We start from the raw sequence: 19,744 nt of genomic DNA, 5'->3' as shown, positions 1-19,744 counted from the left end.
GAAATTCTGGGGATGTCACACAAGCGACTAGGGTTTAAGAATCACTTCTAAACGTTATTTTAGGTGTCTAAAAGTATGCAATGAAGAAAGGATATTCATCCCTTTGAATGAATTCATTGTACATTTGCGCTTAAAATATATTGTGGCATGCTTGTAGGCGCCCGAAATGGCATTTTTAAGTGATTTCAAAATTATACAGATTTTTTGGGATGCCCATCGAATTAATGTACTTACGTAGGTACAACCTTATTGATAAGTTTCTTTTAAAAAATGTACTTCGAAAAATATGTTATTTCTAACTTATATTTTTATGTCAAATATATTCTGAAAAATTTTTTTCTTAAGTATTTATCCTTCTAGAAAATTACAACTTACGAAGTTTTTGATATAAGAACATTTCATTTTAGCAGCTTGGCTTGTGCTTATCTCTCTCCAAGCCTAAGAAACTTCGTTCTTGAATCAATCTGTTTTTTATATCTAACCACAAACACGCCCTTCAAGACAGGGTAGCAAAAGGAGGAGGGCGTCATGCAAATGTTGGAGCTCGTGCGCTCTTGGCTTAGCCTTCAAAAAGTGCGGACACACATTGACTCTCGTCGTCTCGTGTTAAATCTCCTTGCACTTTAGATTCAGATAGATACCATCCGCCCACCCCAGCATCCTGCAGATACTTTTGTCCCGCGCTATTTGTTTGCACTTCAAAAGGATTTTAATCAAAGTTTTTCAAGTGGCACAATGATGCACTCTATATTGCCATCTCCGAAAGTTGAGGGTTTCTGCTCCTTGGCGAATAGAACAGACTGAGTAAGATTTATCTGCCGTTATTCACAGTGATTTAATTATCATTTCTATAACTCGCTTTTTTGTTTCTTAATCCCCATGCACGTACAATTTATGATTGCTTTCCCAGTTTGCCAGCACTTAAAGCCGAGGTTAAACTTGCTTTTGCTTAGGATCCAGAATAGTGCTGGCTAATTCCAATTACTCCGCGGTGGTGGGACAAACTTTTCATTTCATTTAATCAGCGGCAGGAACAGCGAACCGCAGCCGCAGCGGAAAACTTTTCATGTTTGGGAACACTTGCCACTGCACTTTGCTCTGCGGTTGACACTCTGTCCCCGGTTCCGGACTGGGATTCAGATAGGGATAGGGTTTGCGATCCCCAGTCCCAACCCCCATTCCATGTCCCATGTCCTGTGCCCACTTGTAGCCACTTAACAAATTTTTGCGCTGCGCCGTTTTTCGTAGCTCTACCCAAAGGGGAAAAATCAACCAAAAAAAAAAAGGAAAACAAATTTTAACGCCTCCCTTGATTGACTGCCAACTCGGAACTGTCCACTGGAAATCCTCCACTGACCAACTGGGGAACTGTGCAACTGGCCAACTGGTCAGATCCGAGAACGCAGAGAGCGTGTCCCTGACACGAGGTGAGTGCTTAGGCTGGAGGACATTAGTTCTGGTCCTGGCCATCCGTTTCTGGTTTCTGGTCCGAGTATCCGACCATCCGAGTATCATGGCGAGACAAGTGTCTCGTTGTCATTGGGGCTGTGACTTGACGATGATGCTGATGGAGTTTGCTCTCAACGATGACAGTCGGCAAAGTGCACTGGGGTAGGGCACTATCTGAAATCGGGGTGAGAACCCTTGAATCCAGAAAGTTATGTATACGCTTAAAGTATATCTCAGATGCAAAAGCAATGTGAGCGTATATAAGGAATTCATTCATCATTTCGTTATATATAGGTACCATCTATTTTTGAAGTTGTATGTAGTTTTTATAGTTTTCTTCCAAAACCTCAACATTTTCATACTTATTCAAGGGAAATATTTTTATCATCTTTGAATATTGCTAATTTTTTAAGATTTTCATATTTTTTAAGAGAAAACATACTATTTTTATCCTCACTAATTTTCAATTTAATTTCAAAATAGGTTTTTCCTAAAGTTCTCAAAATTGTTCTTGCCCAGAGAAATTTTTACTTTAATTTGTACTGTTTTTCAAGTATTTAATATTTTTAAATAGCTTAATAGCCCAAAAAATGTTGAGTTTTGCATTAACTTCTTTGATTAACATTTTAAAATATTTATTTTTTACTTTCTTATCTACAAAAGACCCTTTTCCATTGATGCATTTGGTTTATTCAAAAATATGCAATCACATTTGTGTAATACTTTCGCATCAATGACATTCGTTTCGGTTACTGCTTTTCAGCCTGGCTTGCTCACAAAAAACCTGTTAAATAATTGGCTTTTAGCATTTTAAACGTTTATCCAGCCATAAAGAACCAGGACAGGACCTGCTGCCCTCGAACACTCAACCCACTCGAATCCCATTTGCTCTGGTGTCCATTAAAAGGCAATTTATGCGAATGCCTGAAAGTATGTTAAGTTTTTTACAAGCGGAAACAGATATCAGCGGATATGCACCGGAAATGGCTAATTCTTGTTGTAATACACTAGCTGAAGTGTTTGTTATATTGTGTACAATTTAAATAAACGTTTTAGAACTAAAACACTCAATAAAATTTATTGAAAATATATTACATAAATAAATAAAACATTTAATTTAGTATATTTACTTTCTTAAAGGGTATTTAATCCTTCAGCATCAAGTAAATAAGTAATTTTCTTGCTGCTGTAGTTGATTTTTGATTAATCTAAAGCCAGAAAACATTGATAAATATTTGCCAAATGCAAATTCAACGCAGATGGGACAAAAAAGACCATCTTTCAGTGAGAGAAATGATTTCGATGTTTGCTGATGATTGGCTTTTTTTGTGTTTGCCAAATTTTGGTTTCCATTTATAGCCCCCAGTCTCTCTCTCTTTCGCACAATCTCTGCCCATCTCTTTCGCACCGTATCGCAAGAGAGGTCTCGGCGTAAACGTAATTAAAATAGTTCGACTATACGAATCAATAAACAAATTGATTATGCAAATTTACTGTTTATTTGCATTCGGCTTGCCATTGTAATTGTCTGTCTGTGTGTTTTCGTTAGCTTTGAATGTGTGTGTGTGTGTGGTGTGTGTGTGTGGGTGTTATCTGTGTGCATGTGTTGGACATTAATAGGTTTTGTTGTTGCCTCTCGGCCCGGCTTTATTTTAGCCAAAATTTATATACATTTAATGCTCAATCGGAGCGGAAATAAAAAGTTAGCAAAAAATACATATTGTTTGTTTGTTGTTTGGCAAAAATCATTGGGAAAAGCGGAAACGGAAAGCGCATGTTTTCCATTACGGTTGCCAAGTGGGTTGGGGTTTTTCACGGGGCATCGAAAATTTTTGTAATTGACTTATTTTTACTGTAATTTATAAAGCCCCTCTGCAACTGCCATAATAAAGTGTTTTCCCGTGTTTCATCCCCCTTTTCTACCCCCTTTTCTACCCCCAATTCCCCTCATTTCTGCCGCCTCTGTCTGACTGCACAAATGCATTTTTAATTAAACACGAAAAAAAACAAACAAAACGCACATAACAATACGACAAAGTAAACAAATTAAAATCAAATTAGTGTTGAACTACATTTTTTTTCACACACAGCTAAAAATACCTTGGTAGGGAAAAAATGGATTAAAAAATGCCAACATGCGGGGATTTCAAACAATATGCAATTCCGAATTATTTAAAATAATTCAGGATTAATATTATTATAAATAAAAAGTATTTTCAATGTCCTTATGTCAAGATTATACATTCTTTCGGAGATCCCTTTATGCTTTAAGCTTTTAAGGTTTAATGGTTTGTGAGAAAAACATTTTAATTCTTTTAATTTTGTGCTCATCAAAATAAATAGGAATAAAATACAAAAAGAAGAGTAAGGATTTTCATTCCCCTTTCACTCATTTTTTTTATCTTGTAAACTTTTCAATTAATTAAGGTTTTTTGCCAAGGAAATAAATGACTTCTATTTTCCTCGAAAAACTACCAATTTCTTGTCAAAATTTCGCATTTGCTTACCCTTTTTGGTGGCAATCTCTTGCCGCCACAGATGCACCGCAGCACAAATACTTATCGCATCAGGTTACCATCATTATATTCAAACACTCCCCCTACCCTTTGAGTACCTCCATCCATCCATTAGGTCTCCGCTCCTCGAGTGACTTCGAAATTCGCTTAAATTGCCTGGGGAAAGTCACGAAGACAGACGCAGACAGGTGGCGAAAAGGGGGTGTGGAGCACCTGGTTGCACCCCCCCGACAGTTTCACAATGGCAAATTGTTGCATCCGCTTTTCTTTTAGCTTTTTAAATGCAATTTCAACACACTCACACGTGTGCCTCTGCCATTTACATGCTACGATTGATGCCGTTGCCGTTGGTGATGCTGTTGCTCCTTGGATCTCATCCTGTTTCCGGACGATGTTGCTGCTGTTCCTGTTGCTGTTGCTGTTGCTGGTGGTGGTGTTGCTGCTTGCCAGCTTCCTGCAACATTGCTCCATCAGGACTCCCATCCTCCGCCTATTCAGCAACAGCTTACGTTGTTTGCTTTCACTTGGCATTTTGTTGCTGCTCGTTGCCCATCCATTCCCTTACCAGGATTCTCCAGCTCCACCCACCCAGCTCCTTCCCCACCGCAAATTGCCTTTAATTCATTTTCCGCAATTACTCCAGGCCACATGGAAGTTGGGGAAAGTGGGGGAAACTACTCATTATCATACCATTCCCCCGCACTCTAGACTTTTGTCGTAGGCGCACTTTTCGCATTCCATTTGCATGCCTTGGGGGAGAGTTCCGTGTATCCATCTGCATAATGATGAGGGGATTCCAGGACCTCCTTCTGTCGGTCTCTCGTTGTGTCTCGCTTTAAGCGCATTAAGTGACCAGTGGGCAGGTGGGTGGAAGGGCAGGTGTGCAGGTGTATGGGCTGATGACCGGATGTCTGGACCCCCACTCCGTTAAGGTCAGCGCTGATCAATGTCAATTGCCGCATGTTGGCAGCCGTGAGTTGCAGCAGTCGCATGCAATTAACCAGCAGCCAAAACTGGAACTGAAGTGGAAGCAACGGCAGCAGGAGATACTCGTATCCGAACTGGATGCAACAGCTCTGGGACACGCAGAGCAAACATTGGGGCGGGATGGGGCCGCATTGGAGATGCCCCTTTGGAACAATGTTTTCTAGGGTCTACACCCCGAAAAATATAGCCTTAAAGAAGGTTAGAACTGCAAGCCTTAGTCAGTATAAGATTAAATATTATTAATACATTAAATTTGTTTTTAACAAAAGTTAACTTATGATTTTCCTTTTTTTTCCGCTTTGATATTTAAGAGTTTTTTTTAATTGTTTAATGCTTATAACTTTTTATTTATATTTTTTTATTGAATATTCTTAAATTGTTTTTATTTTATATCTAAATTAAAATAATGCAATGTAATGTAATGTTAGAAGATAATATTTTAAAGAGGCGATTAACAAAGACATCGGATATATTATAAAATTTTATTTGATACAAAATTGTAATCAGAAAAATGTTGGAAGTGTATTTTATATTTAAACACGTTGTAAAATAATTTTTTTGCTACTTTTTGAAACGATTTATTTATTTAGTTACAAATATTTAAGTATATATTACTGATTTTTTCATATAATATATTTTTTATAAGATCAAGGACTGCACAGCTCAATGGGTAAAATATTCCACACTTTTTTATAAGTCCACTGACATATGCTGGAGACATAGTTGTACCTTAACTGGCCATCGCTAGCTGCTTGAAAAGGACCCCAACTGGAGGGCACGCTTCGCATCCTTGGGCTCCGTTTGCATCGCAACCAAATGTATCTGCATCTACATCTCCGCCTCCATCTGCTTGGCATCGCATCGCATCGCTCTTGGCCAGCAATGAGATGCACCGTGTAGCGGGAATTGGAAAACTGTTAACCGTCTGAAGGTTGCCCTGTTGATATTCCCAGTCCGAAAAGAGAGTGACAGAGGGGATCGGAGACTTTGCCGCTTGCTTTCGCTGTGCATTTGGTCGCCATTTTCAATTTACTGACGCTGTCATGGCCGGAAGACAAATGTGGGTGAAGTGCGTCCATGTATGTGTGACGTACACTGAGAAATATAATGAGCAAGGTAAATAATGAATTAGATAACCATATATTTTATATTTCTCAATTTACAAACAATTTTTTATTTAATCAAGTCTCAAAAAAATATGTTAATATACAGTGTTTAAAAAAATTGTTGGTAATATTAAAAGCATGCATTTCATTGGTTCTGGCAAATAAAAAACATCTCTTTTGAGCAGGAAGATTCACAAAAAGCTTTGTTTTTAACGTAGCAGCAGTCCTGAAGTCCAATCTTGTTCTTGGACCAACTCACAAAGGTACCCCAATAATTTTTTTTGTTTTGATTGTTGCTATCAACCCAGTATTCTTCATTAAACTTAAGTTTCCCTTGCAGGGAATTAAGTTCCTCTTCAGTCTGTATGGTCACAAGATATCCCCCTCTCTGACAACATTTTTTAGCAGCTGCATTATGATCTAGCTTAATATTTCTTTCGATAAAGTAATATTTTCCGCCGATCAGCACATATTCTTCATTAAGAATTTTTGAACTGTTTTCAGAAAATTTATCCGGTAGGTTCTTTGACCTATCTTGTATCCCTTGATCTTCCAATCTGGCTTGAAGTATCTGCATTTTTGACTCGAATCGCTTTTCCAGGGCTAGAAGATCGCTATTCATCTTAGACTGTATTTCCTCCGTTTTTCTCTGCAGTGCCGCCTCGAAATCTTCTTGAGTGATAATCTTTTTTGAAGGTTTATTCAGCAAGTCCAGCTCCCTCTGGAGTAATTGAGCATCCAGTCTAATTTGCTTTTCCGTCTCTTTGTCACTTAATCTGTTCAGCATATTGTTCTGATTGCCTTCAATCGTGTTCAATTTGTTCTGAATTTGAGAAATCTGGGCGAGGCAAAATTGATCGCACTGATTATACTCTGTTCGCATATAATCCTGAGATTCTACCGCTGATCCATGAAAAACCAGGAGTATACAGGCGCACAAAATGTCAATTTGTAGTTTAAACATTTTTAATTTTATAAGACCGCTCAAAGAGAACACTCACAACGTACTGAAAGTGATCCTATTGCTGCCAAAATAAAGAAACCAGAATCACCTTATCATCGGAAATTATATTTTACGAATCTGCTGTTGTTTCTTATCAATGCCGGACATTGTTATGCCAAAGAGATTCCTCAGCTGTAAAATAAATGTACTGCGCGATTTTATAAGAATGGGGCTATGGGTACTGCCGTTTGATTTATTTTCGTTCTTTATTAGTTATTTATTTTTAGGGGTTTTAGTTTAGTTGTGTTTTTAAGTATAAAGTATTTTAGATAAAGTTTGTGTATATTATTTCAATATGATACAAATCTATAAATATTTTTTTTATTTTTATAAAGATCGTATTTCTTAGAATCTTTCTCTCGTTGTTAAAAAACATTTTATGAGCACATGTTTGTTTTACTGATAAGAAAGTTCATTGTTCTTTTCGCCAATATAGGAATTCCCATTTGAACAAATTTATTTCCGTAGCATTTGATTCGTTTGTGACTCAGGACAGCATATATTTTTTGATACTAATTATAAATTTGCAGTTGTACCTAATTGTTTCACAAATGTTATTAAAGCTAAGAGGCAACAAAAACTGTCATTTTTAAATATGATTATTTGGCACCAGAAATAAATTAATTAACATTAACAATATACAACAATTGACTAGTGCTGTTGTTTTCATTTACAATACTATAACATTACAATATTTTATTACTTCCTTTCGCTGCAACTAATATTTATATTTCCTAAAAGCTTTGGCAAATAAAAGGCAATTTATCGAAACATAAATTTGTAATCATTTTTAAATTGAGAAGGGCGACGCATTCACCATCCTGTATAAAATGGGGGATTATTGGAATAATACTGCCTTCGTCAGGTATGCTCCTTTTTTTAAAAGTCTTTAAATTATTGATGCCAATCCAGTAAAAACCATCATATTCCCTGAGTTTTTCATGGATGGCAAGAAGAGTCTCATTGCTTTGTATGTACGCCAAACTGCCACCCTTTCCAATACAAGTGGCTTGAGCTGTCTGCCAATCTTGCGTTTCATTTTCTTCGATATAATAGTAGCCCATACCGATCTTTTCGAATCCTGGCGGGATCCTTAAACCTGTTGCGGCATCTTCTCTCGAAGTGTTTGTTTTAGGGTCTATCTTCCTATGACCGACTTCCGTTATGGAGTTAACTGTCTGCATCCTGTTGATTTGGTCTTTCAATTGGTTCAGATCGTAACTCACAGTTTTCAGTTGAGCATCTAGTGTGTTCTGCTGCTGAAGAAATAGTTCTTGAAGTCTTGACTCGAAACGGTCCAACTTTGTGTGAAGTCCTGTCACTAACTCTTCCATTTTGATCTGCAGGCTCGGCTGCCTGTATTCCTGGTTGGATTTGGTTTTTAGTTTCAAATTTTCCGGCCTTACAGTCCCGGAGTCAACGCAGGAATTAAGGACTAAATTGGCGACCAAAAAGTATATTTGCAGCTTAAACATTTTGGATAATTTGTAACTACTCGCAGAGAAGTTTACCAAAGTACTGAACACCATAAACTTGCCAAGCAAATAATGAAACCTTTTAATTTTACCCATTCTAGGAAAAAGGGTTACTTAACTCGAAGCAATGTGAACTTGTGGAGTTCGAAAACAGAGTATATTGCAGACAACGTGCCTACAATGCGCCAATATTTTTTAAGATAATAATTAAATTTTTTATTTATTTAATTTTTATTTTTCTAGAGACTACAATGGCATTAATTAAATTCTTTTATGTATTTGGATGGTGTTTTTATTTATTTAATATTTTTCTTGGTTCATATACTTATTAGTTCGAGTTCCGAAGAACATTCCGAATTCGGATAGGATTTATACAAATTTAGATCGTCAAGCGAATAATTTTATTTGTGACGATAAGCGCACACTATTTCGTGAATTATTTAAACAAGTAATTGGAATATCTGTGACTCATTGTAGTGACGTATTCTTATTATTCTGGTATTTCACATTTTCAGAAATGAGTTTATGATTTGTTGATTAAACATGCCCATTCAGGAAAAGTGTCACTTTACTTTTTGATTTTTTATATGAATTCTTATGAGCTATACCGGATGCGAGTAACTTAGAATTAAATATTTTTAAATACCCAATTTTGTTTAAGAACCTATTGAACTTGGGTTGATGCATTTCTCGCAGTACAAGTGCACATGTGCCCGGTTTCTGAGTGTGTGTGTGCTGAGTTCTTGCGTGGGTGTACTGGCATGTTGTGATTGCGGACTGTTGCTTCACTTGAGTGGCGGCAAGTCGCAACGCAACTTTTTCCCAGCTTTTCCTGATTTTCCACCCTACCCCCACACGCTTTCTCCTTAAAAAACGTGCAACAGGGTGCTTGTATTTTTCTTGCCTGGTATTTTTCCGTTGTCCCTTTCACTGGGCCACGTTCCACCGAGTTCTTGGCTTTCTTTTGGGCCGACTGTTGTAATTGTTGCTAAAGCAGCAAAACGTCGACGCTGAAATTGCAGCAACTGTAATAACAAAATGGCCCCCGGAGTTGGTCCTGTTCTTCGCCTTTCGCCGAGGAAAATGGGAAAAGGCGTCTCTGAGGCATGGGAAATATTTCCAGCTTGACTTATTTTGACTTTGTTCGCTTCCCTTTACGTTCTGCTTTTCCTTTGCTTTTCCTCCGCCTTTTTCGCCGCAACTGAGAGCAAAGTTTATTCAACGCAAAATGTGCAATGTGAAAACGTGCCGCATGTGGGGGTTGATGGGTGGTGGGCGTGGCAGCAGCATTTACTGCCCTTGCACACTGATTTCCTGTTGCATTTCCGGTCAGCCGACGATGAAGTTGCCCCGCCAGAATGTCCTTCACCCCACCATCCACCCACTTTGCCAGCACATAAAACTAAATCGAATTTAGAACACTTCCATGGGAAATTGGAAATTAACTAAAAGTGAGTTATTTGCATGGGAAATTGTTGCCAGTTTGCGGGAGAAAATATGTACATGCACTGCCCGATGCATTTATAAATTTCTACATTTGGCAAATTTAAATTAATTCATAGCATTTGTATTGGCCAAAAAATATTCATGCCTTGTGCACTTTCAATTTTAATTTGCCAGCTATAACAGAGCACTTAAAACTAATTTATGCAATTTTCGAAATGCCTTTGCCAGGCATTTTAAAATGAAATATTTGCAAAGAGAACTGTATTGAAAGTTTATAATGATATGATTTATGTGCGTACAGATTTTTATTTTAATACTAGCTTGATTTTTGACTAACTGATTGGTTTTGATTTAAGAAGTCAAGGTAACTTTGAAAAATAAAGGTCTACTCATTAGGAACATTTTATAAATTAAGGTGGTGGTTGCCTTAATTGTTTAAATATATGTTATCAGTCAATGAAAAATCGAACAAGTGCCATATGGACTTAAGGGCTTTTTGAGACTTGATTACCTTGCTTAAATTATTTATTCTTAATACCCAATTTATACTACTTACTATATTTTATTTAAGCATTAACAAGTGGTTTTGGTTAACCCACAATGAGCCTTTTTAGTTTCTAAGTAGGTCACTATTGTTTGCTTTTACTAAGCTAACACATTTGTTTTAATTTTTGGCTTTCAAAATAAATCTCCCTGAAAGGAATCCATTTAAATGTTTTATGGATTTCGGTGGGCCCACTCATTGTGCTTTCTCCAGATTGTGCTCCCTGTTACCCCGACCCCGCACCATCTTGCGGCTGCCTCCATTGTCTCCATCTAGTTTTTGTGAACAATGGCAGGTGTCATGCAGGTGGAAAAGCTGCGGTTCAAGGCAGTCGGCTGGGGGGCGGTTAACGGGTTGTCCCTTTGTGCATTTTACGCGGAATTACACAGCATAAGCAGCCGACACCCCCCCTGTTACTCCGCCCCAAATGACCCGACCGCAGACTGGGGTCCACCACCCACTCCAGCCCATTTCACCCACCGCTGCACCTGCTGTTTCTGTTGCAGCAACTGCGGCAAATGCCGCCAGCGACTTTCGTCTGCTTTGTTGTAGAAGAATCTCCCCCCCAGAAGAGCCCCCCATCCCTCTAGCAGCATTGTGGCCCAAAGGCAAACACAAGCCCAAGCAATTGCCTCTCTGCTCCTGCTCCTTTTGATCCTTTTGCACCCACCTGAATGTCCTCCGCCTCAGCTCAGTTGATTTAAACAGCACAAAAAAGTAAACAACGCACACGGGACAAAAGTGGGCGGTGGGTGGTAAGAGCAACTAAGAAAATGCCTGCACAAAAGTAACTCATAATTAAGGTAAGGCAGCCAAGCGGAGACCAGGAGAAAGGCGGAGAAAGGCGAAGAATGCGGGGCGAGTGTTGCAGACTGCCTTTCTTCTGCAGTATATGGCAAATGCCACAAGAGTTGCCTACTTTTGGGCTGCACTAAGTTCACAAATGGAACTAGATTCCAGTTCCGTTAATATGAAAATGAATCAAAGATTTTACCTAATATATTCCTAAAATTACAAAGTTGTATTGGACTTTTGAATGAACTTCCTTAATAATGCCAACTTTTCTAAACATTTGTTTTACCATTTGTTTATTAATTGGTAAAATTCTTCATAAATATTTTAGATAGTTTATAGTTAGAACACAAAAAAATTTTAATAAAGAAATCCAAAATTCATTGAGTGAATATTTTTTTAATATGGTAGTAAACTTTAATCTATAGTAAATTCGATTATGGATGGAATTTTAGTGATTCAAGGCAACCAATTTAAAAATTGGCTTACACATGAATATTTTTTTATGATTCTACAAATATTAATGAAGTATTCGTTTGTACGATTATATTTCCTATCTAATCAAACTCAAAAATAAACAAATACAATCATTATTTTCAGAAAATATGATTCTTTAAGGAAAAAAATATGAAATTTCTATGTTATACCATGGGAATAATTAACAGATCAGTAGCTAATGATATGGTAAATCACTATTACGAACTGGTTCCTAACTTTGGCATCATAATCTCCCCCAGACAGCCTTTTGTTTTGGCTCAACCAAAAACCCAACCGCGTAGCTCCTTTTGGCCCTGGCTTAAGTCGTCGTCGTAGTCGCAGCTATAGCCGCATATATATATATATTTTTGATATGCTTCAGCAAACACCTGCAACGTCTCAACAACAATGAGAAATATTGTTAAGTAACTGGGTGGAGGGGCAGAGGGGGGATCCTAGAGTAGTGGATGCAGTTTTTGGTGCATTAGCGGAGTGCGTTACCCCTTGCCCCCACCCCAGAAACTCTCGTCCTTTCAGCTCTGTTTATTGTTTATGTTTTTGGCTGGGATTGTTTGCTGGAGATGGGGTTGTTGTTAATGCATGACTGGGGCGTATGCTGCATCCTGTTGCCAGGACATGCAATCTGCATCTGCATTCTCTTCTCCAAGATCGTAGGCAACTTTTGCCAAATCATGGCCATTTCTTTCTTTTATTGCTCCCATATCCTGGGACGCTCTTCGCTGATGTATGTGCAAATTATGCTCACTGAAATGAATATTAATAATGCGCGCTACGTTGAAATCCATGGCGTATGAGTAACTTTTCCATTAAGCGCGAATCGTTTGTCAATTTGCCAGCGCAGATAAATCACCGGGTTCTGGTTCAGAGGAGCAGCCAGCCGGAGCAGGATCCATTGCCTTAAGCCCAATTAACCCATTAGGACAGCGGTTGCCATTTGATGCGGCAGTCAGAATGCAATTAAAAAAGGCAAGACCAATGAGCAGCATCAAGCTGAAAGAAGAAAAGGGGGCCTGCAATTTCCTCCCGCCACCCACCACTTGCATTTAATTTTTATGTTAGCATCACAGCCCAAGGACGAGAGAAGAACCAGGACCAAGAACAGGACCAAGACCAAGACCAAGACCAAGAAAAGTAATAACTGCGCATTGCCATTATTTATGTTTATGTCCGCACTACATCATCTTCAAATGTCCGCGCGCCTCCCACGGCTTCACCCCCTTGCGGCTATAAAAAACAAGTGTCTGCAGTTTAGAGTGGAGGGTATGGGGAATACTAGATAGTTCCTGGCGATGGTGATGTCAACACTGATTTCTTATATATCGTTTTAAATTTGTCAACAAAATCTGTGGAAATAAACCAAAATAAGACCTAACTATTTTAAGAAATAGTTTTTATTAAATACTAGATACCGATAAATTAGAAAAACATAGAACTTTCTTAGAACCCTTGAGATAGGGATCTGAAAAGTGGTTTCTTTTTAACAAGTATAAATAAATTTTACAAATAAAGGTTTACAAATATATGTAATATAGATTATTATTTGTTCTTTTGCTACAAATTTCATTTAACTAAATATTAAAATTTTTAGACAGTCTCAAAAAAGTACTACATACCATTAACATACTCATAAAACCAAACAAGTTAAGAACCTTTTGGAAAGATACATCCAAAAACACGACTCTTAGACATTTTTAGTTTATTAAAAACTAAATCTAAGATATATCTATTCCTCCTAATATGATTTAATAATATTATGTTGTATCGTTTACCATCCCTAACAGATCCCAGGCTGGTTTTCCGTGCACTCCAGTCTTAGACGACGTTTAACTGCCGCCGTTGTGAGTGCCGTTGAACTAATTTCCGTTGCCCTGCGGCAAGTCAGTGGGTTGTGGGTGGTGCAGCGGGTTGAAGGACGTGGTGGTGGGGGTGGTAACACTGAAGTGGTTTCCAGGAAGGAAGTTGGTCTGCTCCACTCTGGTCTAGCTTGTAAAAATTGCATTCTTCGCGGCCTTTTCTATTGCCCGAGCATTTGTCATTGAGGCGCTCGCTAATTTGACATAAATTTTAAATGCTACGATGTGCAGCTGCGGGGGGGAGCCGGAATGAAATGAAACATCCGGAAAGTTTGAGGGAACTGGGGCACAGAAAGAGGGGCTCACTTGGAACTTAAAAACAACTCTATAAAATAAAGATAAAAATACTCTCTATAGTTGTTACATTTGTAAATATACAGGTACTCTCTATACATTGTTCTTCAAATCTAGAAACTATAATAATCTTTTTAAAATGCAATCAACTAAAAACAATTTGCACTTTCACATATACAAGTTTCTTATACATAAAGTTGACATTATTATCTTTTCTAAGCTTTATCCACTTCTGTAATCATCTACTTAAAGTTATTGCCCTCGTTTTTCCACTTCCCCTTCCGATTTTCTTTTCTGGCAATTGATAAAAATACTTCTTTTGGCAAATACTTATGATAAACATGTTGTAAAGTGTCCGAATCGATTAAGTTCCTTGGAAATGCCCCACCCAAAACAAACCAATAAACTGTATGGAGAGCTGACCAAAAACTTTTGACACTCGGACCAAGGGGAATCGATGGAAATGTTAGTTTGCTCCACTTTCTGCACTTGAAATATAAATTGAAGATACGCAGTAAGTACACAAGATGTACAAAAGTTGACTTGCAGCAAAGATGTTTACCGAATGTCAATGGAAAATATCATTTAAAAGGCATCCAAAATGGAGATATACAAATGGCAAACGTTTCCCAGGGGCAGTCAAGCGATGTAAAAATATGGAGATGGTCTCTTGTTAGTCTTTGACTTTGACAGTTGCTGTTCAAATTGGCGGCAAACAAAAAGAGGGGTTGTAAAGCGAAGAAAAGAGTTGAGTTTGAGGGCCATTAAACGAGTCATGAATGAGCTGACCATTAGCCGGGGCATTCTGTAAACTCGGTAATTGACCGGCGCTTAAAGACTGGACCACCTCGTTTTTTGTGTAATTTTTTTTCAGCTACATACTCCATTGTGGGGCGTTACACGTGCGTGCTAGTTTAAAATTTCCAAAAAAAGCCAAAGAAAAAAACTAAATAACCGCTAGTTAAGTTTGCTTTGTCATATCTAACAGTTTGCATTCGAGTTTTTTGTTCGCAGCTTTTGTTGAAATTTTACAAGTCACGCACTGATTTGGCAATTTGCATGCAGCGACCGCTAGATGGCGCCAGCACGTGCCCGCAGTCGGGGGTTTCCCCTTTTGCCCCTTTTTCACGCACCCAATCAATATTTGCTTTGGTTTCGGTTTTAGCCATCCATTTTTCTTCTTGCCTAACATTTTGCACAATTTTTAATTTAAACTTTTGCTGTAAATTTGTTTTCAATGAGCTCCACCCACATTGCGTATGTGCAATATTCAGTTGATATGGAAATGCAAAAGGATTTTAACTGGATTCCAGTACGATTGGCATTTTAGCCAAATTAAATATTTTCCAAATGTGTGTCATTCGATGCGCACTTCTAATGGCGGAACTTTCCATGTTCAAGTATTAATTTATTGCCAATCTAAATGCAAGGACGAATGCACAGGAAGTGGAATTGGAAGTGGGGGGGGGGGGTTACTTTTCCTGCTTCTGGCATTTCCATTTGCATTGTAAGTCGGGGAGATTCTTTGTAGGATTCTAGCTGGAAGAACAGGAGCGTGTAGGGGTAAATAAAGATTAATAAAATGGGTTTTATTATTATCATGCAAATAGTTCTTGATATATGAGTTCTTAAAGGTAATGTCTTTGGGTAGACCCCCAAAATATATTTTGATTTTAACTTTATTTGTAACCACATTTTCTGAAGGATTTTATCGGACTTGATCCTTCCATTAACCCCCTTCCTGTCAATCGGGCAATGATATCGATAACAGACGCTTGAACCTGGATAGCTCCTTGTATCACCCACATGTATTCACCCCGCCCCCCTTAAATCCCCCCCTTTTCCCATCCACCTACAAACGAACTTTTTCATGCTCCATTGTGTTATAAATATTCATAAAGCGCTCCGCCATTTTTCGTTGCGACCGCCGCAACTAAAGCCTTGATTTCTTGCAGTTTGCAACACCCACAGGCGCACACATACATGTTACCAATACCTAGCCAATATGGCTGAAATAACGCCCCCCCCCCCACCCCCTGCATCTCTTTGCCATTTTCACCATTTTCCGAGCCCCCCCCCCCCCCCCCCCCCCTTCCAATGCCACCACCCACTGCCCATTTAACCGCAAGCCATGCTTCTAATGCCGCGTTGGCATAAATTTAAAGCAGCAGCTGCGGTTTTTCCACTGCTTTTCCTCTCTCGCTTTTCAGTTTTCACTGGGTGGTGTGGGTGGTTGGTGTGTAGTGTAGGTTCTGGGATTTGCTCTCTCTTTTAACCAAGAGGAGAGGAGAAAAGCAGAAATAATATTACAAAAACTAACCCAGGTACGACGGCTTTAAAACCGAAAAAGCATTTTATACTGCTAATTGATTTTTCAAACACCCAGCTCCAAAAAACCAAAAAAAACTAATAGAACCCCTTCTCAATGTTGCGGCTGCCACTGCGCTTTTGTTTGGCATTCAATTAACGGGAATTTGCATTTTATCTATGGATACACTTTGCCACTATATATTTGGTATACCTCTTCGTGTCGCCCGAGTGGGTGGGCCCACTGTAAAAGCAGGAATCTCAAGTGCTAAATCAACCAAACAAAACACGACTTGCGATAAAAATGTATTCGAATTTTTGTAGTATGCTAGTTTAATTACAACTCTCTTAGCATTGATCTACGGAATCAATGGGCCAAATGCTCTTTAAAGTACGTCGAAACCAGAAAAATTCCACTGCCCAAGTGTTTGATGTGGAAATAAACCCAGATTCTCCATTGTCGTGGGTTGACTAGATAGTTCATAATAAAAAGAATATATAAATAAATCTTTAAATGAAAAAATATTAAATAGTTAGTTAGGGTTATTTAGAAAAACATGATTTATTTCAGAAACTGAATAAAAAATCTGCAAACTTATAATTATTCCTTTAAACCTTGATCAAAAGAATTTCTCAAGCCACCCTCGCTGAGCATGGAATTCACTTACCCGCTCGTCTATAAACATTGATCTTAACCTCCAAGTTATTTATATGCTGATTATACACACTACTGTTAAAACTTAGTAACCAGCCAGCATTAGTTTAAGTATTATTGGTATGCGTTTAGAGAGGTCTTAATTTGTTTTTAATTTGTGGGACCTAATGTGAGCTTGCGATATAAAATAACTAATTTGCTATAGGATTTTACCTATTTTAAAAGTGCCCATGTATTTTGTTAAATATTTAAAAATTAAAATCCTTAAGTTATTTAAACGTTAGGATTGTTCCCTTTATTAAAGTTTACTTGTAAGCATTGTAAACAAGTTTGAAACTGTTATATAAATTGACTTTATAAGGCCAATATATATTTCAAGATCATACCATATTAGGAATTTTTAAAAATAATAATGACAATTTGTTCTCGCAAAAATAAAAAATGATTAAAGTACAAAAAGGTTGAGATACTACCAACATTACGTAGTACCAGCAATGCTAAGTATTTTCCCAAAGCCCTGATAAAAGCGGAAATCCCAGACATCGTCGCGCCCACCGTTTACAAAGATATGTATCTGGATGGATCTGGACTAGACTGTTAATGATATCACCCCTCCCTAGCCCAGTAAAACATAATGTATGGGGGCAATAACAATTATTATCACGCGGGGCGGGCAAGTTCATAAAACTCGATGGGCCCCACATGCCTACATAAATAATACCTGAATGGCAGTGGCATCAAGATGACCAGCAATTGCAGTTGTGGTTTTGTTTTTGGTTTCGGTTTTGGTTTTTGGGCCGGAGTTTAAGTCTCAAGGTCGCGATACACACTTAATTTTTCATTGGGGCTGCATTGTCTGCAGTTTGGCGGTGGGGGGGAATATTTCGATAAGGTGGAGCCCAACCAACCGGTTCTGCAGCAAAATGATCTTGCTGATCTTCTGGTGCAGCAGCAACAGCTTCTTCTTTACTTTGCCTCAATTTGGCAATGTTGAAGAAGCAACAACAGTGCCCGGCGTGACATTGAATTGTAAATTGAGGCGATAAAAAACGTTGAACGCATAAAGTATACGTATGTATAAACTTTATATATAAAGTGTACGAAAAGCGAAGAAAACGAAAAAGCGGAGAGGTAAATAAAATTGTAAGCCGACATCCGATGCATGTGAATTTTTTCCAGAAAACCACCGCGGCCATATGCATTAGAGATGATATCGTGATATATCATATAATTCATATATGAAATCATTTAATTTAATTTAATTCAATTAAGAAATTCTAAATTTTATCAAAAATGATTTTTATAACTAGAGTTTTTTTTTATTTTATATCTAATTACAATTGCAAGCTATATTTTTTAAGTCATCTCTACGAACCTAAATGAGAGATTTTAGACCTCTCAAAAACTATAATACCACTAACAACATTTTATATTTTCGTTAACTTTTCTACACCCAAAAAAAAAAGTGTGAGTTTTACCAACTATATAAAAAAGTGAGCAACTACTGAAAATAGTGATGCATATTTTGTTGTTGCTTTGCTTACTATTTAATAGTACAACTACCATAAAAAAATACGTTTTGTGTATTTCGTTGTTGTAAGAGTAACTATTTTAAAGGTCAATTTAACCCAATAGTAAATGCCAAAAACTTGGAAGCCTTTAATTGTTATTTTGAACAAAATATTACATTGTGCATAATATTAAAAATAAACTAAACAAAATATATCATTAAAACTGTAACTCATCTGTAACTTTATTTCTCCCTTTACTTTATAAGTTAAACTGTTTAACTCAGTTCAAATATTTATTCTTAAAGATATTTATTCCTGAGATATGTGTTACTTTCACCTGTAGAAACTTTACACTTTTATTTAAGTCACCTGACTTTTTTCGATAGTCGAAACACGTGCCAAGCCCCCTGCAAAAGGTCACACATATGCAAACAAAGTACACTTTTTTCGTAATGCCTGGTGTTTTCTGGCCCTTTATCCATTGTGCATACCCCCTGTGATCCTCCCAACCACCCATTTACCACGCTTTTACCACCCCTTGACCCCTTGGTCAGCTGCTGCTGCTGCTTCTTCATCCTCGGCATCGTTGTAAAAGACATTGACATTTTTTTTCTGCCCGTTTGCCCACTTGCTTTTCTCTGTACTTTGTTGTCGTTGTTTAATGGTTTTTATACATATTTTTTAGTCGATTGTTGTTGTCGCTACCATCGCATTACGTCACTTTCACTGTAGTTTGCGGCTTAAGGCAGCGTTTGTTTGTTTGTCGCTGGCATTGTTTGCACTTGTTTTTGGTACAAACAAGCGAATTGCAATAAAAATGCTCGAAATTTATGGTCCACTGCCATACATACATTTGGTTTGGGATGATTTATCCGAGACTTTTGTTCGCCTTGCTTTCCGGCGGCACAATTTATGTCCGTTTACATGGTAAACTTTTGCTGTTTTTACCACTGGTAGTTGCTTTTTGGTTCAAGTTCATCAGTTGGCCGCTGAATTCGCAACTGGAAACCAGGGGTTCCATAGATATCGTCTTTATAAATGAGTCGTTAAGTTTTTGCCAAGTTAGACTCGTATTTTGTAAATACTCATTACAAGTTGAGGGGTTGGAAAATATTTATGCCAGTGTTATTCCGCTTGTGCATAAAGCATACGCCATGTAAACATTTCGTACACCCACATTACGCATACGCCCCAGTGGACTCATAGTGTATGCAATCATTGTTTGGGGGCCATTGATCGATAAGAATCGGGCCGAAACAAAGTCATTAGTCCATTTAACGTGGCCTGACTAAACAGCTGGGTAATGAG

The 19,744-nt window shown here is 37.9% G+C and overlaps 1 protein-coding gene across 1 annotated transcript; it reads right to left on the bottom strand.

The window, feature by feature from the left end:
* Positions 1-4,338: 4,338 nt before the first annotated feature.
* LOC139353222 (uncharacterized) lies at positions 4,339-19,020 on the bottom strand. Its single transcript, XM_070996774.1, has 3 exons — positions 18,958-19,020; positions 6,363-6,896; positions 4,339-4,455 (listed from the first exon to the last, which is right to left on the bottom strand). Exons 1-3 carry the CDS (start codon positions 19,018-19,020, stop codon positions 4,339-4,341), a joined length of 714 nt encoding a protein of 237 aa, XP_070852875.1.
* Between the last annotated feature and the right edge of the window lie 724 nt (positions 19,021-19,744).

This window comes from Drosophila suzukii, chromosome 3 (genome assembly GCF_043229965.1).
Source record: "Drosophila suzukii chromosome 3, CBGP_Dsuzu_IsoJpt1.0, whole genome shotgun sequence".
Classification (NCBI taxonomy): Eukaryota; Metazoa; Arthropoda; class Insecta; order Diptera; family Drosophilidae; genus Drosophila; species Drosophila suzukii.
Note: the sequence above shows the minus strand (reverse complement) of the source record. Positions and strands in the feature narration are given on the sequence as shown.